The sequence below is a fragment of the Ornithorhynchus anatinus genome, chromosome X1 (assembly GCF_004115215.2).
Source record: "Ornithorhynchus anatinus isolate Pmale09 chromosome X1, mOrnAna1.pri.v4, whole genome shotgun sequence".
Lineage (NCBI taxonomy): Eukaryota > Metazoa > Chordata > Mammalia > Monotremata > Ornithorhynchidae > Ornithorhynchus > Ornithorhynchus anatinus.
The window spans coordinates 80033512-80056743 of record NC_041749.1 but is presented as its reverse complement, the minus strand read 5'-3'; the positions used below and the strand labels follow the sequence as shown (position 1 = coordinate 80056743).

The 23232-nt window shown below is 40.5% G+C and overlaps 1 protein-coding gene across 2 annotated transcripts in view; it reads right to left on the bottom strand.

Moving 5' to 3' along the window:
• The window catches only part of CBFB (core-binding factor subunit beta), a 61644-nt gene extending 38769 nt beyond the window's left edge, over positions 1-22875 (bottom strand). For both annotated transcript variants that reach the window (XM_029050646.2, XM_029050648.2), the window contains exons 1-3: positions 22555-22875; positions 21827-21913; positions 15236-15352 (exon numbers count right to left, since the gene is read on the bottom strand). In XM_029050646.2, the coding sequence (XP_028906479.1) occupies positions 15236-15352; positions 21827-21913; positions 22555-22632 (282 nt within the window). In that variant the 5' untranslated portion in view covers positions 22633-22875. The remainder of the gene's footprint in view (positions 1-15235; positions 15353-21826; positions 21914-22554) is intronic.
• Between the last annotated feature and the right edge of the window lie 357 nt (positions 22876-23232).

Genomic DNA, 23232 nt, shown 5'->3' with positions numbered 1-23232 from the left:
GATAATTTTTTGTGGGGAGCCAAAGGTGGGAGGGAGAGGGTGCAAAACATTAGCATGCTTCACACAAGCACTCTCTATAGTAGAAAGGGAAGCTTTTTGACTGAATTCCCTTTTGTCAGGCATAATCAGTGTTTCCTAGGTTAACTGGTTTTACAGATTAAATGTATTGCTGACATATTCTCATTTTACTACCCATGCCATATAGGTTATCCTAAATTACTTCACCTGAAGTAATTTACAAGTCTAAGATTAAATACCTTTCCAATGAATGAAAGCTTTCAGATAAAAAAAACTTGCAATTAAAATTCTTTAATCATAACAAATTTTTTTTAATGTAATCCAAAATGCAGCCTTTTGTGTTGGGTAACAAATTTAGAGAACAGAGAACTCCCAAGATGAATATAAATTAAAAATGAAGCCTACTACATTGAGTAAATCTTTAAATAGAAAGGCACTTTATTCCTATTTGCTTTATCCAGATCACCATCATTATGAGTTAAATGGTGATTTTAAAATTCATTTGCTAGGTGGGTAATATAAGAAACAATATGGATAAGTGACTAAAATATTGTACAGCAAGGTAGTATCAGTGGCAGAAACGAAACCTGGGTTTCCAGAGTTTCAGTCCAGTGCTCTGTACTCAGGCAACATCTGTTTCTCTTTTTCAAAAAATCTGACTCCTGAGGAAAATTTATAGCCATTAACCAGGAGTAAGGCAGCAAAGCTATGCCTTCCGAAATGAAATCATTCTAAGAACTATAGGAGGAAAATACCTTATTTATGTCATTTACCACAAAGAAAGAAGAACATGCTACCCATGGAAAGCCTAATCTTGAAGTAAACTCAATGCATTTGAAAGGTATTTCAGATCTGTTCGATTTAGACTTTTTAATTAATTATAGTAAATGATGGCAACAGCTTTCTATAAAGGCAATAAAGAGTAAATAGAAAAACTAGAACGCAGCTGGGTAAATTTTATTTTCTTCATTTACATTACTGAGATATTTACAAAAAGGACAATGGACTTGTGACTTACTGGGAGACAGCAACCGGACTGCATTTAGTTGAAGTGCTTGGTGCCGATGGTTGGGGTTGGTTAGCATGGCGGATGGCACGTTTGCCCCAAACCCACAGTAGCTGCCATGAGAGGGGGAGTTGCTGCTGGTGCTCTGAAAGAGTACTCATAGTGTGCACCCTCCCACAGCTGCTGCGGAGGAGCATGGCCCAGCACAGGAGTGAAAAAACCCAGCACTGTGCATGCTCAGCTTCGCCCCTCATGACCCTGGAGGCAGCAGAGTTAGAGACACGGTTGACCACAGCTTTTTGGGATAGCCTGACCACCACGGACCCAAGATGTAAAGGGACCAGAGGTGGAGCCAGCATTGTGGCTCTATTTCCTGCCCTCTGCTGTCAGAGCATATCCCCAGGAAACGTGAGGGTGAACCATCCTCTGCATCATTCCCAAGAGGGTCTGCTGCCCCACTTCAGGCCCACTGGCAACAGCAAAGAGCGGCAGTGCCAAAAACAGGCTACCTAAGCCATAGCTACCAGAGATCAGGGGCACAGGGGAAAGCAGCATGACCTAGTGGATAGAGCAAGGGCCTAGGAGTCAGAAGGACCTGGGTTCTAATGTCAGGCTCTGCCACTTGTCTGCTGTGTGACCTTGGGCAAATCACTTTACTTCTCTGTGCCTCAGTTACCTCAGCTGTAAAATGGGGATTAAAACTGTGAGCCCAGCGGGGAACATAGACTGTGTCCAACCTGATTTCTTTGTATCTACCCCTGCACTTAGAACAGTGCCTGGCACATAGTAAGTGCTTAACAAATACCATTATTTTTTAAAAAACCAACAACAACAATAAAAAAAGCATACAGCTCCATTCCTTCTCCAAATCATCTGTGCCCAGCCCCTGCCCTCAACAAGGCTCAAAAGCAGCAGTGGAGGAAGAATTGGTCAGAACTTCTGCTTTTCTCTTCCTCTCTCCCCTCTTCTACTCAGGCCTCACCCTATGCTCAAATGCAAAGTGGTCACCCCTCATCCTTCCTTGGGTTTTCTTCCTCCCATGCAAGTCCTTATCCTTCCTCTCCTCTGACTGATGCTCTGATCCCCCCACCCCTTCAAACCACCTTCGAGTTACCCATTCCCTTGATCCTATCCCCTCCAAAACTCTCTTTGGGAAGAGAATGGGCTTGGGAGTCAGGGGAGTTGGGTTCTAATCCTGGCTCTGGCACCTGTCTGTCCTGTGACCTTGGGCAAGTCATGTAACTTCTCTGTACCTGTTTCCTCATCTGTAAAATGGGGATAAAATACCTGTTCTCTCCTCCTGTCTGACACTTGAGCCCCATGTGGGACAAGGCCTGTGTCTAATCTGATTGCATTTTATCTACCCCAGTGCTTAGTACAGAACTTGGTTTAGAGAAAATTCTGAATAAATGCCACAATTATGATTAAATACCACCCTCTCCCAAATCCCCTCCAAGTATGCAAGCCCTTTCTCCACAGGGCATTCCCCAAATCACACTTCCTCACTGCGTTCATTCTGTGCTTTCCCCACTCTCCTATGTCCTACCCTCTGATCCTCCTCCCCTCAGTGCTTCCATTCCCCTTCCCTGCTAGTCTGGGACTGGACATCTATGTGTCTGCATCAGGAAGGGATCTCTGTTTTAGTGACCGTATGTCTACACCAAATGGGTGTCACATCGGTACAAAGCACAGGTGTTTTGTTAGTACAGCATATGAATTACGTTTTAAGGTTCAGGATGCTCCTACTGTAAAGCAAATGAGACACTCTCCAAGACTGTCAACTGAATGTTGCTATTCTCAACACATATTCTCACTGATCAATACTTGACCACCCTCTCAAAAAAATCCCCAAAGCCCACTGTACATCAGTTTAATATAGTACTTAAAATCGGAATACATATAAAAACTAGGTCTAATGTGGATATCGTTGACCATAGCTGCCTTACTCTTGGGGAGACCCTTACAGTTGAAACTTTGGAGCAGATATTTTTGATTTCAGTGATTGGAATATCGGGGAGGGGAGAGAGAGGGAATGGGACTGGCCAACTCTGAACAATAATTTCCCAGGGCTAACATCCAAGGAGTCCTATCATACCTTGCCAAATTGTGAGTGGTATATAAACAGAAACAATATTTATTCTGGGACAAAGATCCAGCAGGCAAGTTCCTGTAAAGGCTTTGGGAAAAAAAGAGCCACAAAATGTGGGAGAAGACCAAATAAATAAAGACTAAAAGAATCCTGTCACTATTCATTATACCAGAAGTACTTGTAGATTTCAGCTTTGATATTTTGCATTCACTCACCTGTGAGCTATTTGACAGATTGATGGAAAGGAAGGAAAAACAAAAAAAGGTATAGCATATTTCTTTAAAATGGCATATAGTAAATATTGACAATAACTGAAAAGGACAAATTCTGAGTTACATACATGAAGTGAATACTTGTTTATCTTTGACCCTCCATCACATCAGATTTTGAATCCATATAAAAATAAGGAAATAGCATTTGAGCAATTTAACTTTTTAAATGAAAAAATACTAATCTTACACCCCTCATTTTATAAATACCAATATCATAAAAACACTTAAACTCTAACTACACATAACAGTACCTAGAAATTCCTGACATAAAGACCCATGTCCCCAAATCATTAAGCTAATTTTCCAAAAAAAAAAAAGGTTTTTAAAAATTAAATATGGCTTTTGTTAAGCATTTACAAATTGTCAGGTGTTGTACTAAGCACCAGGGTAGATACAAGCTAATCAGGTTAAACACAGTTCCACATGGGGCTCACTGTCATAATCCCCATTTTACTTCTCTAAGGCATAGAAAAGTTAAGTGACTTGCCCATGGTCACACAGCAGACAAGTGACAGAGGCAGGATTAGAACCCAGGTTCTTCTGACTCCCAAACCTGAGCTCTATCCCCTAGGTCAAACTACTTCTCTAGTGTCCAGTTTTCCATACTGCATACCGTAGACATCAAATAAATACTATAGAATGAAGCTCTTTTTTAAAAAAATGCAAGGGAATGCACTTCTAGTCTCAGCCTGGTGGGGTCTGTACTCACACATTTTTTAGTTAAAAACAAACAAACCTAGGTGACCATGTGGCTAGCTCAATAAAGGTGTTTGCCTAGGAAGCAGTAGTGTAAATGGGTTTTAAACCACACAATAGTATTTTTTGAGCACCTGTGTGTGAAGAGCACTGTGTTAAAAATTAAGAATTAATTAAGAATTAGTAGGTATGATTCCTGCCCTCAAGGAGTATACAGATTAGCAGGGGAGACAAAACCCCAAATCCAACTGTAGCTAGATGAAGAAGGAAAAGGGGATATGCTTTTAGTAATAGAGTATTTAAGATATGTATAAAACTGCTTTAGGTGGTTGTGAGTGGTTAGAAGTACAGAAAAGGCAGTGGGGGTGGGGAGGGATATAAAAACAGGAGATTACAAATCAAACAGGGAAGGTGCCCTGGAGGACATACAATTTCAGAACGACTTTGGAAATGGGGCACAGTGAGGTCTGTCAAATTTGAAGGTGAAGGTAAATTTCAGGCATGGGGGAGGGCATGAACAAGAGGACAGCTGGGTAGAACAAGGCACAGTGACTAGATTAATTTGACAGCAATAAAGAGTGCAAGCAGGGGTGTAGAGAGTAAATAAGTAAGAGAAAGAACTGATTGAGTGACTTAACAGCCAATCAATAATTAGGAGTTTTTGCTTGATGTGGAGGGTAATGGATAATCATTGAGATTTTTGAGGAATGGGGAGATGCGTGAATAACAACATGTTAGGAAAATGATTCAGACAGTACGGTGAACAATGGACTTGAGGCAAGATGACCAGTGAAGAGGATGATGCAGAATTCAAGCTGGGATATGATAGATACCACTGTGGTACCAGTTTTGATGGATGGAGGAAAAAGTGGCAGATCCTGGAAATTGTGTGGAGGGGAAGACAAAAAAACAGGATCCTCAAACATGAAGTCCTTTTTTCCAATAAAGTGGCCAAGTTTATTTGAAGAACAAAATGAGACGGTGCTAAACTTCTAGTGAATGGGGCAAAAGGCGTAAGAAGGAACCAGATCAGGAAAGTATCCACTCTGAGTTGCTTTTGATACTCCCTTCTCCTAGAAATGTTCTCTATCTTTGGTTTTGTAAGCAGAGGTACTCACCTGGTTCTTTTTCTTGGTATCTTCAACCTCTTCTTCCCCATCTCACCCTATATACCTGCAGGTGTCCTACAAGGCTTTGTTCTAAATCCCCTATTCTTCTTACTATATACTCACTGCCTAGAGGAGTTCATTGGCTCAAACAGCTTCAGCTATCAACTCTATACAGCTTCAGCTATCAACTCTATATGAATGACCCCCAAATCTACTTAACCAGCCCCAATCTCTTGCCTTCGCTCACATTTTCTCTTGCCTGCAGGAGCTCTCCACATGGATATCCATGTCTGGAAAGTATTTCCAACTCAATATGGCTAAAAGTGAACTCACCTTCCCTGTAAAACCCACTCTCCTCACTTTCCCGCTACCATTTGCTCCTGTTCCAGAAGCTTAAAGTTACTTTTGATTCCTATCTTTTGCCTGTCATTAAATCTGTGAGATTTTTTTCCCTGACAATAATTCTCAAATCTTCCCCTTCTCCAGGTGTAAAGTCGCCACCACCCTTGGTTCAAGATTTCATCACCTCCCAACTACAAAAAGACATCTGCCTCCATATTGCTATCCCTGTCTCCAGCCTCTCCCCTCTTCAATCTATAACACTCCAAAAACCTTAAGCGAGTTGTCTACACTAGCTACCTTCACTTTGATTCTATCTTCACAACATAGAGAAGCAGCGTGGCTTAGTGGAAAGAGCCGGGGCTTGGGAGTCAGAGAACATGGGTTCTAATCCCTGCTCCGCCACTTGTCTGCTGAGTGACCCTGGGCAAGCCACTTAACTTCTCTGTGCCTCAGTTACCTCATCTGTAAAATGGGGATTTAGACTGTGAGCCCCATGTGGGACAACCTGCTTACCTTGTTTGTAGCCCAGTGCTTAGAACAGTGCTTGGCACACGGTAAGCACTTAAGAAATACTATCATTGTTATCATCTCTAAAATCCACCTTTTGTTCTCCATGCAAAATGCTACCAACCTGATCCAAGCACTTATTTCCTGGCTTGACTACTTCATCAGCCTCCTCACTGACCTCCCTGCTTCCTGCGTCTCCCCTCTCCAGTCCACACATCACTCTGTTGCACAGATCATTTTTCCAAAAAAACCATTCAGTTCATAGCTCTCCACTCCTCAAAAACCTTCACTTGTTTTTTTGTTTTGTTTTGGAGTGTTGTAAGGTATTTGTTAAGCGGTTACTATGTGTCAAACACTGTTCTAAACACTGGTGTAGATACAAGTTAGTCAGGTTGCACACAACCCTTGTTCCACATGGGGCTCACAGTCTAATAGGAGAACAAGTATTGAATCCTCATTTTGCTGTTGAGGAAAGTGAGGCACAGAGAAGTTGTGACATGCCCAAGGTCACACAGCAGGCAGGTGGTGGAGCTGGGATTAGAACCCAGGTCCTCTGGCTCCCAAGCCTGTGCTTTATCCATTAGGTCATGCTGCTTTCCTGGTTGCCCATCCACCTCCACATCAAACAGAAACCCCTTACCATTGGCTTTAATGCACTCAATCAGCCCAGCCCACTCCCTCCCACCTTAGCTCATTGATCTTCTACTACAACCCAATCTGCACACTCTGTTCCTCTTATGCCAACCTACTTTCTATTCTTCCATCTCATCTACCCCACTGCCAACCCCTTTTCCACATTCTCCCTTGGGCCTGGAGCTCCCTCGCCCTTCATATCCGACAGGCTGCTTCTCTTCCCACCCTCACAACCCTCCTAAAATCACATCTCCAAGAGGTCTTCCCTGATTAAGTCCTCATTTCCCTTATTCTCCCCCACCCCTCTGCAGTGCCTATGCACTTCGCTGTGTACCCTTTAGGCACTCTGCTACTCAACCAAGCACTGATGTACATATCCTTATATTCTATTATTTCCCCTATCTGTAATTTATTTTAATATCTGTCTCCCCCCACAGACAGTAAGCTTCTTGTGGTGAGGGACTGTGCCTACCAACCCTACTATCTGGCATTTTTCCAAGTGCTTAGTAAAGTGCTCTGCACAAGGTAGTGCTCAAAAAATACCATTGATTGACACACACTGCTTCCAGGTCATCTTCCTAAACCTTTTTTCACAACACATCTCTCTGCTCCTCAAAAGACTCCCTGGCTAGCCATTTTCTCAACAAACAGAAGCTCCTTACTCTTGGCTTCAAGGCTCTCCAACAGCTCTCTCCTTACATATCCACCCTCTTCACCTGCTTCAGCCCAGCTCACATTCTTCACTCCTCCTAAACATTCTTACTGTAGCTCACTCTCCACTCTTCCATCTCCAACCCATCGCTTACACACTCCTTGCCTAAAGTGCCCTCCTCCTTCGAATCCGTCAGATCAGTCCTTCCAAGTTCCAAGCTCACCTGAAAACCTACCTCCTCCAGGGGGCATCCCCCACTTAATTTCCACTGCCCCAATCATGTCAACACAAGAGTCATCCCAAGTACTTATGTATATTGTTTTGTGTACTCCCTTTATTTATTTTCCCATACTCTGGCCACTAGGCTACTAACAGTTGTATTTACATTTTTTCTCCTGCTCCCACTTTATTTGCAATTTATGTCTGTTTATTTTCTCCATTAAAGATCGCAAGCTTCTCAAAGGCAGGAACTGTGGCTTTTTCATTTATCATATTCTCCCAAGTGTCTAGTACAATCCTCTAGACTGTAAGCTCAAGCAATCCTCTAGTCCTCTAGACTGTAAACTCCTTGTGGGTAAGGTACATGTAACTATTATATCCTACTCTCCCAAGCGCTTAATACAATGCTCCTCATTCAGTAAAACCTCAATAAATATGATTGATTGATGCAATGTTCTGCACATAGTAGGCATTAAAATACTAGGGAGGTGATCAAATGCCAGAAGGAAGGATAAATGGATAGACAGGTGGGGGGCAACGGCTCCACACCGGCACATACCTCCATCTCCCCCTGCCACCCTGCTCCACCCAAGTATGCACTCCCTCACAGATTAGCCATCTACCTTGATTATAACCTCAATAATAATAATAATAATAATGTTGGTATTTGTTAAGCGCTTACTATGTGCCGAGCACTGTTCTAAGTGCTGGGGTAGACACAGGGGAATCAGGATGTCCCACGTGGGGCTCACAGTCTTAATCCCATTTTACAGATGAGGTAACTGAGGCACAGAGAAGTTAAGTGACTTGCCCACGGTCACACAGCTGACAAGTGGCAGAGCTGGGATTTGAACTCATGACCTCTTTCTCCAAAGCCCGTGCTCTTTCCACTGAGCCACGCTGCTTCTCGAAGGGGAGAACAGCACCTGCTATGACTAGAAGCTCGAAAGCCAGGAAGCCAGAAGTTCAGAAGAGTGGTAAATAAGGGGGAATTGCAGCCGATGCCATGCAGCTTCTCCCACCACAAATATGCTTGCTGTTGATGCTGCCACGGGTTCCACCATCATCTTCTACTAATCTTGGGGACTGTCTTGGAGGAGGTTTCCATTGCATTTGCCCCCTCCTGGGGCTGCTAACTACCACCTCCCAACTCCCCAATGCAGCTGCCACCCTGCCCAGTAGCAAAATCATTTTGGGGGGCAGCAAGGCAGACCATCCCACCTAATGCAAAAACTTGATCACCTTCCCTGTAAAACCCACTCTCCTCACTTTCCCACTACCTGCTCCTGTTCCAGAAGCTTAAAATTACTTTTAATTCCTATCTTTTACCTGTCAGTTAATTTGGGGATAGATTTTTCAATATAGAAAATACCAAAGAGAACCTGCACCAAAAAATCCCAACTGGAATCAATTTAGATACGTGAACAGTTTGAATTCAGTTCTCTTTTTTTTAAAAAAATTCAATCCTGACATCAAATTTGTGAGGGAAAAAACTTCAACACCCCTCCTTTGCTACCCAAGCTTGCCATGCTAGAACAAGGCAACTAAGACAATAAGAATAACTTAGAAACAATGGCATATAGGATAAATTGAAATGAAAGAATGCAATTTAAGATATAATTGTAATGCCTTTTGGTGAAATTCCATTTTTAAAGATTTCAAATGAAATATTTTATCTAAATATATCTGTATACAAAGCAAATACAAAGATCAATTGGACTCAATTCACTGCTTCCTCTAGAGTATAACCACCCCCATGAGGGTAATTATTGAGGGCCTACTTTGGAAGAGCACTGGCCTAGGCATTACTGGGAACATCCCCACAAGTTCCCTTCTTTTCTATCACTTCAAGGTCTGTTATACATCCACTCACACTTTCTTTTCCCACCATTTTCTCTTCCTTCCTTCTTGGATCATGTATGACCACCCATTTTTAACCCTTCTCATCCCCAGGCTTTTCTTCACTTTTCTCTCAATCTTTCTCTATATAGAGAATATAGAGAGATAATATATAGAGAGAATTCTCTATCTATAGAGAGAGATATAATTTCTCTCCATCACTTTTCTCTGTCTTCTTCCCCTCTCTCTTAACATTCCTCTTGGTTCCCCAAAGAGGATGTGGAAAAATCGCACCCTTATTGGGGGAGTTAGGCAAAAGGACTTAGCTTCAATATGGAACAACTGCACATGCTCAATTGAATTTGGGCAAATGCATATATTTTATGCATCCGGAAATGTGTGGGTTTTGCTTTGAAATCCCCAATTAGGGAAAATGACATGGCTTTGATATACTATAGAGTATCCAAAACACATAATTATTTTGTCTATACAAAGAAATCCATAAACATTTGAAAATACATTATGTTCTTGGTTCCAGTCTCGCTAAATGCAAGGTTTCTTTTTCTTATATTGAGGAATGGAAGCAACTACCACCAAAAAAAGTTCCTATTACCATAAAGCATTGTTACCAAAATTGCTCCAATTATTTTTAATATCTCCATGAGACAAAGAAAACAGAGTTCTGTATAGGCAGGAAATCTGGCGTCTGGCCCTCCTAGCTAGTTACTGTATTTATTAAGCACTTACCATATGCTAAGCACTGTGATTCCATACAGTGCAGAGAATTCTACCCATGAGCTGCTGGTCCCATGGGGTATCTGGCACATGCCACAGTGTCCTACTCACCACACCCCAACTATCAAAATGAGTCTTAGGTCACTGACAACTTGGCCTGGCTCACTTCTGGTCTGGCAGAGGAGCATGAGCCTGAGTTGCTATTGTGCAGGCCAGAGCTAGCCATAGGATTGTATGCAGGGCATGAATAGAAAGTTAGCCTGTTACTTTACAGAGAGGAGTTGATATATAATTTGTCTCCTCAGCCAGTTGGTGTAGCTCAAGAAAGAGAATGCTGAACATTTGCATTTCACTTTTAACCATTAGATCACACTTTCCCCTAATTTAAGTTTATGGTATACATTTTAGACAACTGACAAAAATCAGTTTTGTCATCACTGGTACAATGAGGAACACAAGGCATTTCATTAATGTTGGTTATTGAACTGTAATGAGGAGCTATTAATCCTCATTATCTCAGTGACATTAGAAAACTGAATTAGCAGAGTTTGAAAAATGTTCATAAAGTGAGTGGTCAGCTGAAAGATGGTCAAGGATGAGGAGGGGAAGGGATGAAGGTGTTAAGAGTCTAGATTTAATTGAGATATGCTGTCGCCAAGACTCGGCACGTGAACACAAGTGAGTGCAGTCTTGGGCCCACTGAAGTCTTTAAATTTCTATTTAAAATTTGCCACCCTAAGCCTGGTCCCTAGTTGACCTTTGCAGAACTACTTCACTGTAGCCAATCTGCCATGGGATGGGACCTGCAAGACTTGGTCCAAGGTGCTCCATAATGGCAGTATAAAGCGAGAATATTGAGGTTTTGATTTTAAACTCATTCCTGTTTGCTGCTTCAAGACAGGACAGGAAATCTCAAATACACTTACAGAGTATTGAGAGCTATTTTTTTTACCCAGAATGTTCCCCTGTTTTAATCAGAAACCATTTTGGGATAAGTTTTAATCCAAAGACTAGAATTTTACAGAGAAAAAAATCATGTTGGAGAAGAAAAAAAACACAAAACAGAATAGAAAAACAAAAAACAAGTTGGTAAAATTTTTGAACTGCCCAGGGGGCTCTAGAGATGGGAATGAGTTAGTGTCCACAAGAGGCTTGTTTGGGTATGTTGCAGCATTTTGTTGAAGCTGGTATTTCATTGTTGGTTACAGCTGATTCTGAAACAGTGTGTGAACTGCTAAACTCCTTTATACCCTTCTTATAATAGACTGTAAGCTCACTGTGGGCAGGGAATGTCTAATACTGTACTCTCCCAAGTGCTTAGTACAGTGTTCCGCACACAGTAAGCACTCGATAAATACAATTGACTAATTTACCCAGCCAAGTTAAAAGTAGACTCTTAATATTTACTTGTAATGACGACGCTGACTACGATCGAAAGAGATTCTGACTCTGAGAGCTTTTACAAGACAAACTGAAATGAGGGAAGCTCACTCATCCCCAGCCAGTTACAGGAATAAATATTCACATCAGGGGCTGCAACAGGCCCTTCTCCAAGCCCAGCCCTGTTGGCTATTGAAAGGGGCAGGTGTCCAGCACCAAGAGATTAAGGTGAGCTGAGCTGCAAGTGCAGCCTGTGCTTTTCATCTCTCAACAGGGCACCCTTGGCTGAATACCTGCTCGGTAACCACTGAGGGCCTGGAAGCGTCTGGTAGCCAGCAGCGATCCAACAGTTCTAATTTTCCAACCATGACAGATAGCATTTTGACCCTCTTCAGAAATTTGATTGCTGAGTCAATGTGAACACACAGATCGAAGACAACCTTGAGTACTTTGGAAATGCCAATTGCAATTTGAGAAGACAGCTTTCATTTCTACATTCTAAATGTCTGTTCACTGGCTAACAAAAACAGTCTCTCTTCCAATGAATAATAACTGAGATTAGCTTGGTGCTTCTTTTTCGGAGAGTTTCTTCAAGGAATGATGCCTAAAAAAGTTTAAGGAACTTATTATTGTAAAATTAACCTATTTGTATTCTGGACTCAAAATTGTTTTTTCCATTCATATTCCACCTATAGGGATCTGGAGTCATGGAGCTTTCTGTGGGAAGTCCTCATTTATGACATTCTGTTGTTGCCTTCATTTGATAAAGTTCCAAATCCTGCTTTTAAGCAGGAATTTTGGATAAGGTGATGCTTATTACAGAATTTTGTTTTGGGCCACTTTTACTATTACAGTTAATCTATAAGGTATTCATTTTATATCTGAGTTCTGAGGCAATCAAACAAAGCGAACAAAAATATACTGGGACAGAAGCATGCAATTCTAAACAAATATAAAAAAAAAATGATCAGATACAAACACATCACTTAAACTCATGAGTTTCTGATTGTCCTTATTTTAATTCTGCCAAGAAGCCTAAAAGTCCCAATGGGACTCACCCTGTCATATCTGGAAACATAATTAAATGATTCCAACATTTTAGAGAATAATGGGCAAGTTCTACAATTACTTATGTACTCCAGGGATAATAAAACAAGAGAAAGACTTCAGCCCATATCCTGAAATTTGAATACATGCTCTAAGTGCTATATAGTAGGATTCTACTTATAGATCAATATAATGGTAGGCATCTTTTATTTTTATTTTTTTTAGCAGGTAGCATATTTAAAGACTGGGGACAATGGCAAAGAACCTTAAGTAATATCTGTTTTTGCACATCTGTAAAGCTTGGATGCCAGGACACTTTGACTAAAGCTTAAAGGTGTCTGAGTTCATTTTCTCTGCTTTAAAAAAATTCATATCCATTTATATACACTGAATAAGAGAAGCTATTTGGTAAACAGTTGAATAGTACAATTGAACAATAAAGTCTATTTACCCAAAGCATATTTCCTTAAACTAGTCACCTCTCTACTTGTCAAAAAATGTATATGGCTTGAAAAGAGCAGATAGGGTATCATTTTTGTGACTGATATTGTCCTCCAATAATATTGACAGACAGAGATGAAGAGTTAAGTCAATGTATTCACATTTTGAAAACAAATGGAAGGATTTCTGGCACACATTCATCAATTACTGAAAAACAGTAATTCCAATGCTTTAAAAAAATCTTTCAGAGAGCTTTCTTCAAGGAAAGATCTTAAATATAAGGAATGTATTTTTATATGGTTAACATCTTTTTCTGGGCATGAAATGGTTATTCCTATACAATTAAGCAGAACAGCTCTGGATTTTTTAAAAATTGCATAAATAGCATAAATGCAGTAATCAAATCCATTCTGTTCAAGAATCTATTTTCTCATTGTTCCTGGAGCTACAAAAGTTACTTCCTTAAATTGAACAGCAAAAAGAGTTGGCAACATTAAACCAGAGTCACAGAGTAAATGATAGTTACTTGGAAAATTATATGACATTAATATTAAGGGCTAACATCTTAAAATAGTTCAATCTTTATAGCACTGCTTTGATTTTCTAGGAAGTTTAAATTAAATTTTAGAAATTTGTGTGAATTATGGCCATTTTGTTATTTCAGACATATCAGAATATCAGAAATATTTGCGTTAGGTAGCCCAAAGAATTCAAATTCTTCAAGTAGTCTCCCACAGTCCCACCCACCACATATAACACACAAAAAATAAGAGACTGAAAATCTCTTCCCCTTGTTAGTATGAAATAAGAAAATCTATAACATTTGCATTAAAAACACCAAACAAAACCAATTTCAACTTGGTTTACAGGCCACAAAAAGCTTACCAACTATACTCAAAAATTTTTTAAAGAAAAAAAATGCTTAGAATGTAGTTAATTGGGAATCCTTCTACTGATTAAAAACAAATCCTGAAAAAGAATATTCAATTCCCTCTGAAAAAAATCTAGATTTTGTCTTTGATTACTTGAACAAGAATGGACTTTTTATGTCAAAATTTTCAAAAGAAATTATCGTTTAGAAAAAAAAAAGTTAGGAGCCAATTTTTTTTTTAAGTTAGAGGAAAAAAATCCTGGCAAAATTAAACCCAGTGATGCTGGTTTTCTGGAATAACTGCTTAACCACATAGTTTACAATAAAATATAAATGACAAAATTGTATTTCATAATTTTTAATAATAAATGATTTGCCTTAAAGCATGGATAAAGTGATCAATCATTTCAAAAACTGGAGGATGAGTGAAGCTAAAATATTCTAAAGGCTGATTTATTATTTTACTGAAACAAAGTAAATATATAAATTAGACTAGTCTTCCTTCCAATGATACAAGACCAAGACAATACCTTGAAATTTCGTACAAACCAGATTTAAATATTTTAATGGAGGGAATGCATAAAGATTTGCTACATAATTTAGTCCACCCATTTTACCATATCAAATTCTTCCAACCATATTTTAAGTGATCAATTTTATCAGTTGTACTCCCTTGCAGCCTCTCTTCTTCAAGATAAAATGCTATGCTAACCCCCTAAAAATCCAAATTTTATGAGCATCACTCTCAGGATTAAGATTCGCTGAAACGATATGAAGAAATCAATACTGAAATAGCAAGTCCCCCACCCCCACCCCTCTCTGGTAACTCAAATTCAATTTTGGGTGACCTGGTTTTATCTTTTACTAGATTCCAAAATCCTGGAAAGTAGAGTTAGCTGTTCCTTATCTTATTACTTCTGCAGGATAGAAACAATGAAAACAAAAGCAAATGAAATTACCATATATAGGGATACTTTTTAGGGTAATATTCTTAAATGGTATTTTAAAAGCATTTATAATCCTGCAGAATCTCCTGCACTCATTTCTCCAATAGCACGTTTACAATACTTCAAACACACTGTAACAAAATAGTTAAAGTTATTTATAACTTTACAGGACCACAGCTTGGAATGTGAAATGTGAAATTATATGGACATTACATTTATTTTATGGAAAGATTACAAGAGTTTAAAAAAATGAATGCTACACGGATGTAAATGTAAGAATGTTATAATAAAGTTTTATTGTGATAAAATAACATGCCTAGAATTATATAATGAAAGACTTCAAGGCTTAACTTATATTTGATTGGATAAGCTATAATGGCATTACTAACTACTAATGTAAATATTCTTAAGATTTGGAGCACTTTTTCTTACCTTGCCTGCCTCTCTTTCTAAGTCGACATACTCCCGGGTCGGTGTTTGTCGCTGTTCCCCTTGCCAGCTGGCCGGAAAAAACTGAAGAGACAGATTGGTTCCTGTGGCCACAAAAGCCTTTTAGAAAAATCAATACAAACAGGATCAGGAGCAAGACATTACATAAATTATGCAGGCAGTCATTTATTTTTACATCAGTTTATGTCTTAAGCCAAGCAGCACAGAGAATACTTAAAGTCAAAAACATGCACTCATCATTTTTCTTAAGTATTAAGTTACAAACATCTGATTCCACTTTGATGACATTTGCCATTGGCTGCTTAGATATAAAATTCAACATGGAATCAATACTTTCTTTCAGATCATTTTTTGCTGACATTAGAATCTCATATTGCAAAATTCTGGCTAGAAGCTATCAACCCTACACTTAAAATTTTCTATTAAAAAAAAAGAGCCATGCCAAAATTGCTTAAAACTAAACAGTTTTCAACATGAAGACTACTATGACTTGAAACAAAAACAGAGAATTCCAAAACCTTCTCAGGATTTGGTCATAAAGCATTTGGAAAAGAAAAAATCTGTTTTTCTTGCTTTCTCTTCGATTGAGATGACAGTATCTCAACAGAAATAGGAATTTTCCCCCTTTGCAAAGAGTGTGGTCTGCTGATAGAAATTACTTTCATGCTTCCACATGTATCCAATCCCAGACAACTTCAATGGTTGAAATTCTGTCCTCTTGGATATCTACCGAAAAGGTAAATTGTGTCTGATCTATATTAAGGGGAAGAGGTAGAATGAAGTGGAGAAAAATATTAACCTAATATTTATTCTTTGAAGAGACCCATCGACAGAAGATAGTCTGGCTCAGTAGTCAAAGCAACAGTGCCATGATATGCTCTATGACCCTAAACAACCTAATCACTGTGCCTGTTTCCCTATTTTTAAAATGGAGATAATTATGTGGCTCTACTTCTTGGGATTAGTATAAGGAGAAGCACTTTTTTTTTTAAACTCCAAAACAATTTTCTTTATAACAATGAGTCTCCATCATCAAAATGACAATGTTGCCCAATGAACTTTTTTTCAAGACCACTGGTAAAGAACATTTTTGGTCTTAACTGAGGCAAACTTTGGAGTAATTTGCTTTTAAGTAGCATACTCCTATTTCAACTAAATGTGAAAGGCTCACATTTCAAGACAAGTTGTTTAAATAGCTGCATTCCTTATTTTGATCCAGTAGCAGCAGCCCAGGAGCGTTCCCCTTATTTATAAAAGGGGAATATATAAGTATGCAAAGACAAATGCTTTCTTTATTTCCATTATGTAGTGCTCTGATTATACTGTTGACAAGTTTTACACGTCATATCACTTTTGCCCTATAGGTTTCTGCTCATCTGACTGGACATTCATTAGATATTTGCGAAAATGCAATTAGTGAGGGTAAGATGCTTGAAATATTAGAGAAATAGGATTCAAATAAAACATGTTCACTATTACATTCAGAATGCCGAAAATAGTTACAATATACACAATTTAGCAAGGTTTCCTCAGGTACCGTAATTACAGTACGACAAAAAACATGGTTATTTGGTACATTCAAGTCACCTCCCAATACTGGACTACAGGTTTGATTTGTGCCTCTTAGTAAATACTTTTGCTCCAACATTTACGCATCAGGCATCTAGCATTCTAGGACAGGGCTGCCTTCCCTTTACATTATTTCCAATACACTTTATGATTCCCATAAAGCAACAAACATAAGTCATTTAATTTCATGGGAGTGTTTTTTTTTAAAGGAATGTCAACACAAATTTCCCAAGAGGGACTGAGTAATTTTATAATGCAAAAAACCAACATTGCACAAGAAGTTATCCGAAAAGAATAGTAAAATCAGTTTATTACCAGAACTCATTTGTAACTATTTTAATTTGAATATGGAATACATTAAACAAAAACTGGTCTAGGGATGGTACTGAATCTTCAGAGTTAATAATTTTTTTCTATCTCTTTAGGAATAATTATTGAAACTCTAAACTGAAACAAAGCAAAAAAAGTAACCAATACATTCACAAAAGAGAATTAACACCCTTGAGAATTAGAGAAAAATGTTTGCAGCTTTCTAATCAAAACAAATGCTAAATAGTAATAGACTATGGCGGCAGCCAAAGCAGGTGTATCCAAGAGAAAGTCAGTCTGCAACAAATGATAATTAAAATCTACACCCACATGCCACAGACATGTTGCAGTGTGAAGCGGGAAAGCTGGCACAATAGTAATAGTAATCATTGTGGTATCTGTTAAGTGCTTACTACGTACCAGGCACTGTACTAAGCACTGGGATGGGTACACGCAAATCGGGTTGGATACAGTCCCTGTCCCGGATGGGGCTCACAGTCTTAATCCCCATTTTACAGATGAGGGAACTGAGGCACAGAGAAGTGAAGTGAAGTGACTTGCCCAAGGCATTTAGCAGACAAGTGGCAGAGCCGGGATTAGAACCCACGACCTTCGGACTCCCAAGCCGGAGCTCTATCCATTAAGCCACGCTGCTTCTTGAACACAAGTTCAGTGCGTGCTAATAAACAGTCACCTCTACTACCTCTCAAGGAACCAGTGTCTGACAGTCTATGGGGGCCATCCAAAGATAAAACAGTCTTTATGACCTCACCCCTGTGAAGCTGCCAACCTCAGGAGGTTTCATCATTTTATGTCAATTATTTTGCCAAACTCCTTTTTCTGAGGGCAGAAGGAATAGAGGGGAGAATGTAGAGAAGTCCATACTATGCAAAACCTAAACTAATAGATGGTTTGAATTTGCCTACGCATGAAAAAGAAAACTTGAAAGTTATGGGTCTCCTGGAAGTATGACTCCATCTGCATTAAACAGATTTCATAAATTTAAAGATATTAGAGTCTATTTCTCCCATTATTTTCAAGTTACATTCAGGCAAAAGAGGTTGTGTGGGGCAAAGGGGTAGTAAAATGATAAGAAAATGCTGATTTGCATGTCTTTACCGCATCTTTGCCCCAAAGGACAATCATTCAAAATATACTGGAATATTTTATACTGGAATATAATATAAATATATTTATAAATAATAAAATTTAATATAAATATAATGGAATTCAATTTTAGTAGTTTTATTAGACCAAACAGAACTTTGATATCCCTCATAATATTCTTAGAAAGTTGGTTTTTAATGTAAATTGTCATTACGTAAAAAAACACCTCCAAAACTGAGATCAAACTTTTTTAAAAGGAGGATTATGTAAGAGCCTCCATGAAGTAAAAAACTACATCCTAAAACATAGTTTTGCCTACTTAAGAACTGTTGTCCTCTTATTCACCTGAAAATCAAGGCACTCAATCTTAATTTGCAGCAACATTCTAGTTTTACCATTCTCTTATCCTTTTTATTTTCAAAATCACAACTGGGTGAAGTAATTTCCTCATAATTTTCAAACTAAGGCATTTGAAGAGGAAAAAACACTGCACTGTCCCTACAGAAATCTCTTCAAAACATTAAATCTCAGTTTTGTAATTTGCTAAGGAGTCTAGTTTTACTAAAACCATAAATCTAGCCTTCCCCCTCCAAAAAAACTGGTTACAATGGATAGACTAGACCAGTACTCTCAAAGAACACAGTTGAATGAAAATATTTTCTTCTATGCTGTAAACTGACAACTATGTAGTCTACAGGTTTTCTGTGAAATAACTCATCTTCTCACTGTCCAGAAAATGCACAACTGGAAAGGATATGCTCTCCGTTTTCTTGGTTTCAAAACTGTAAAGTGTCCTTTTAAACCCAAACACACCTTTGCAAAAGATGAAAAACATAATAGATATTCTCTATGAGAAAATTAAGACATTTTTAGCATGTTGTCCTTTTACTGTTCGATCAAATTCAAACTGCAGTCATTTCACATGTTACATTCCTCCATGTATAATTGAACAATCACTTCAGACATCTTTTCATATTTGAAAAGGAGTATACTAGATTGAGGTAGTTTTTTTTCCATAAACCAAAGTTTTGCAACATATTTCACAGACTTGACTCAAAATGTTTCTCCCCGTATTTCTAGAATTTGGTGATTTGATAGTCTCTTGTCCTAATAATATATCATATTAACTTAAATTATTTTGCAAATCAACTCAGTCGCAAGTATACAAGAGTACAATAGACTGTCCACTTATGAATCGACTATGTGTTAAAACATTGAAAAGTTCAAGGGGAGCTCAAATTAAATAGATTTCTTAAATACACATCCTGAAAAATCAAAGCATCAAGTGGAAATAACTGGATTTAATTTTGTAATTTTACCAGATTGTCTGAGCTTCTTTACAAAATATGATTTTTTAATTGCCAGATATATAGAAGAGTTAAACAGTCCAATGAATTTTACTAAATTTATAAAAACATGCCTGGAGATAACCATTATATGGGAAGTTTGACAGTCCATAACTTCTAAAATTTTACACTGCATTTGCTGCACCCCATATCTGATATAGGAAATCCTTTCAGATGAGAAAAAGTTGGCATGTCGCAACATTAATACATTTTCAATCCAATTATTTGAAAACTCTGATTTTTAGACAACTGATTGAAGCTTTAAACAACCTTACATTTGCACTTTATAACAATGGTATAAAAAGTTGTACCATGTGGATTCTCAGGCCACATCTAATCCGCATACTATATCCCTAGACAGATACACAAGCTAGTCAGTTGTTCCTTTAAAAGTTACTTTGTTTACTCATATAATTCCTTTACCTTAAATAAAACTCTAAATTAGTACGTTGCGTTTATAAGTAAAAGGAGCGTATATAAAAGATAAAGCATTTTCTGTCATTTAATCCATCTTTTGTTTAGTGAGAAATTGATTCCTAATGCTTAACTCTCGATATTTAGGCTATGGACATTTCCTTCCTGTTTGTATATAAATATCATGACAAAATCTTCACAATTAGTTCCAAAGTCTGAGACAAAGATACTCCATTTTACAATGTTAGGCAATTGATTGCCAGCACTCCAATATTAAATAATCTAGTTAACTCAATTATTCAAAGATTTATTATTCAGTTGGTGGATTATCCAGGTCCCTGGCTTCTCTTCTTTATCCTTTCTGTTGCCATGTCACTGAGTGCTAATTAGCATTAGTTGCTTACTGCTAATGACAGCACCATTCCGGCAGGCCTACCCAGCAAGGGACTACTCACCCCATCATGGTAAAGGGGTTAGAAATGATGCCCCCCAAATTGCCTGCTCACTTAAACTCAAACCGGGAGTCTTCCGAGAACCATGACAGTGCCTGGTGGTGTGACAATCTTCGCGCTATGAAAACCAATAAAAAAACTACACGTATATCATATGGAAGGGACTGTCGGTTGCGCATGGATCTTTCGGCCACACCTGATAAAAATTCACTGTCAGCTGTATCACCTTCAAACATGAAGGACAGCTACACACATCTCATTTCCATCAAGCAGTACAAAGGATAAATGAAAGATGAAACAAGCTAATCAATTTTGCTACTTATTAAAAGCTCCAGTAAAAGGTTTGGTGGCAGAGAAAGCTAAAACTACTGCCAAAAATGGGGTCCTTGAGTGATCTGTTTTCCATGTGGGCAGGCCATCCGTGACTTCTACCACAGATAATCAAAGGTTGGGTGAATGCGCTATAGGCAATAGAAAGCAGAGAGGGACCTTCCTTGCCCGCCGGGAACTTACATTCTAAAAATACACTTCCCCTGCTTTCGAAGTTTTATCTATCTTTTATGAGCACAAGAATCCCAAGGTAGGAGAGAGACTTGTTTCGTTAGTTAAGAAACAGGGGTGCTTGACAGCCTCTCCGATATGTGACTACCCTTTCACTGGCTTGTATTTCTACCAAGGGACCTCTGCTTAGTAAAATGTGGCTTCGAACAGGCAAGACATAAATTCTTATGAGGTAACCAAATATTTCCTATTAATCCTCGAAGCAGTTCCGAGTTCTTGAAGGCTACAACCCTCCAAGACTGTAAACTTCTTAAGGATAGGGAGTGGTGATGGCTATTAATTCTATTGTACTCTCCCAAACCCTTAGTACAGTGGTCTGCCTCCAGTAGGCGCTCAATAAATATGATTGATTGAATTCCTAAGTGGTCCTTTCCCCTCAGGAAACATACCTGCCCCTCATCGAGTCTAAAATGAAAATGGTCATTAGCTCGGTTTGGTGTGGGGGCCCTTCGAGTAGCCGTTTCTCGTTTTAAGGAGTTAAATTTATTAGCCCCATTGTTTTATTGCGAGATTATAAACCCTATCAAGAAACATGCCAACAAACATGCGGGCGGCAGTGAAACAGACGTCCTCCTTGTTAAAACGCTAACTACTCCGACCTCGGTTTCATATTTTCGAATTCTCAGTAGGAAGTGAGTCGGGTTTCACAGCTTTGCACAGTTCCGGGTTGGAGTCGTACGCTTTTCTGAAACAACCTGGGGCGGGGGGCGTAGAGGCGGGAGCGAAGCCAAGCTCAACAGGTAAAACCCCTCCAAATCGTGGGGGAGGGAGGGGATGGCGGGAAGAGGGAGTGATTTCATTCAAGCAGCACTTACGATTTCCGAGCGCCCGTCTCGGCAAGCATTCTGAAACCTCGCCTGTCTCTCTTCGTGAGGTCTATCTCGGAACCCCGTGTACTTAATCTGAAAAGAACAGGAGGAGCCAAAAATCAAAAGTTAAATCCTTGAAGACTCTCCGCCTGGGCTGGCTGCGCGGAGATAAGAGGAAGCTGAGTCTGCGGCAGAGACACCATGGAGGGAAAGATTGACACCCTCTCCCCCACCCCCACCCCCGGCCCTGCAAAACCACGGGAAACGAATTTCACCCGGGACCGCGCCCGGCCCGGCTCTCCGCAGCATCTGCCCGGGAGTGGGAAGGGGAGGGCAGAGCCGGGCTTCGTCTGGGGCGACGAACGCTACGGGTGCCAGGGGGAAGGGAAAGAGAGGGAGGGAGAGAGAGGCGCGCCGTGCGGAGTCTCCCTTCCTGGGGCCGAGGTGGGGAAAAAAGCCATCCGACGGGGCGCACCGACCTCCTGATCCCGCCGCCACCTCGCAGGAAGTTTAAGAGACGGGCCACTTTGACAAGAGGCACCGAAACTTTCTCTCCTACCCTCCCGGGTCCTCGAACCTCAGGAAACCTCGCGCCGGGAACGGCCTGGCCCCTGCCCTCTCTCCTCAACCCCACTCCGGGGCCCGAGAGGCGGCCGGCCCCCTCCCCCCCGCCCTTCCCGCGGTCCTACGAGGGGCCACCCAATCTCCCGGCCATTCGCCCGTCGAGCCCTCACCTCGCATTCCCGGCTTAGTTTCCTGAAGAACTCCTCGTTCTCGAACTTGCTCCTCTGGTCGGGAACGACCCGCGGCATCTTCCCGCCCTGAGAGGGCCGGGCGGGGTCGGCCGGGGCTGAAGAGAGATGCCTGGCGCCTGGGTCCGCCGTCTGGCGGGGGATGGAGCCGGACTCCGAGGGCTGCTCGCCGCTGGCTCGGAATCACCGACCGCGGCACTTCCCTTTGTCTCCCTGCCCCACTCGGCCGATCCCCCGGCTCCTGGCCGGCGGGATGTGCGTCTGTGGCGCCGCCGCCTCAAGCTCCGCTCGCCGCCGCCGCCGCCGCCGGAGCCTGCTCCGCGCGCTGACTGAGTTCGCGCGCCGCCTCGCTGCTGCAGCCGCTGCGACTTCCTCTGCCTCAGCCTCTTGTTTCCCCCCTCTCCTCTCGCGCGCCCGCTATCCCTCCGCCCTAGCCTCCGCCCTCAACCTCCCCTTTCTTCCCTCCCTCTCCCTTCTCCTCCCCTCCTCTTTTTCCCCTCCCCCCCCTCCCACCTTTCTCCCTCACTTCCCCTCCTCCCTCCCTCCCCACTCCCCCTTCTCCTTTTCCTCCCTCCTCCTTCCTTCTCCTTTCCCCTCCTCCCTCATCCTTCTCCTTTCCCTCTCCTCCTTTCCCCCTCCTCTCTTCCTTCTTCCCCCCTC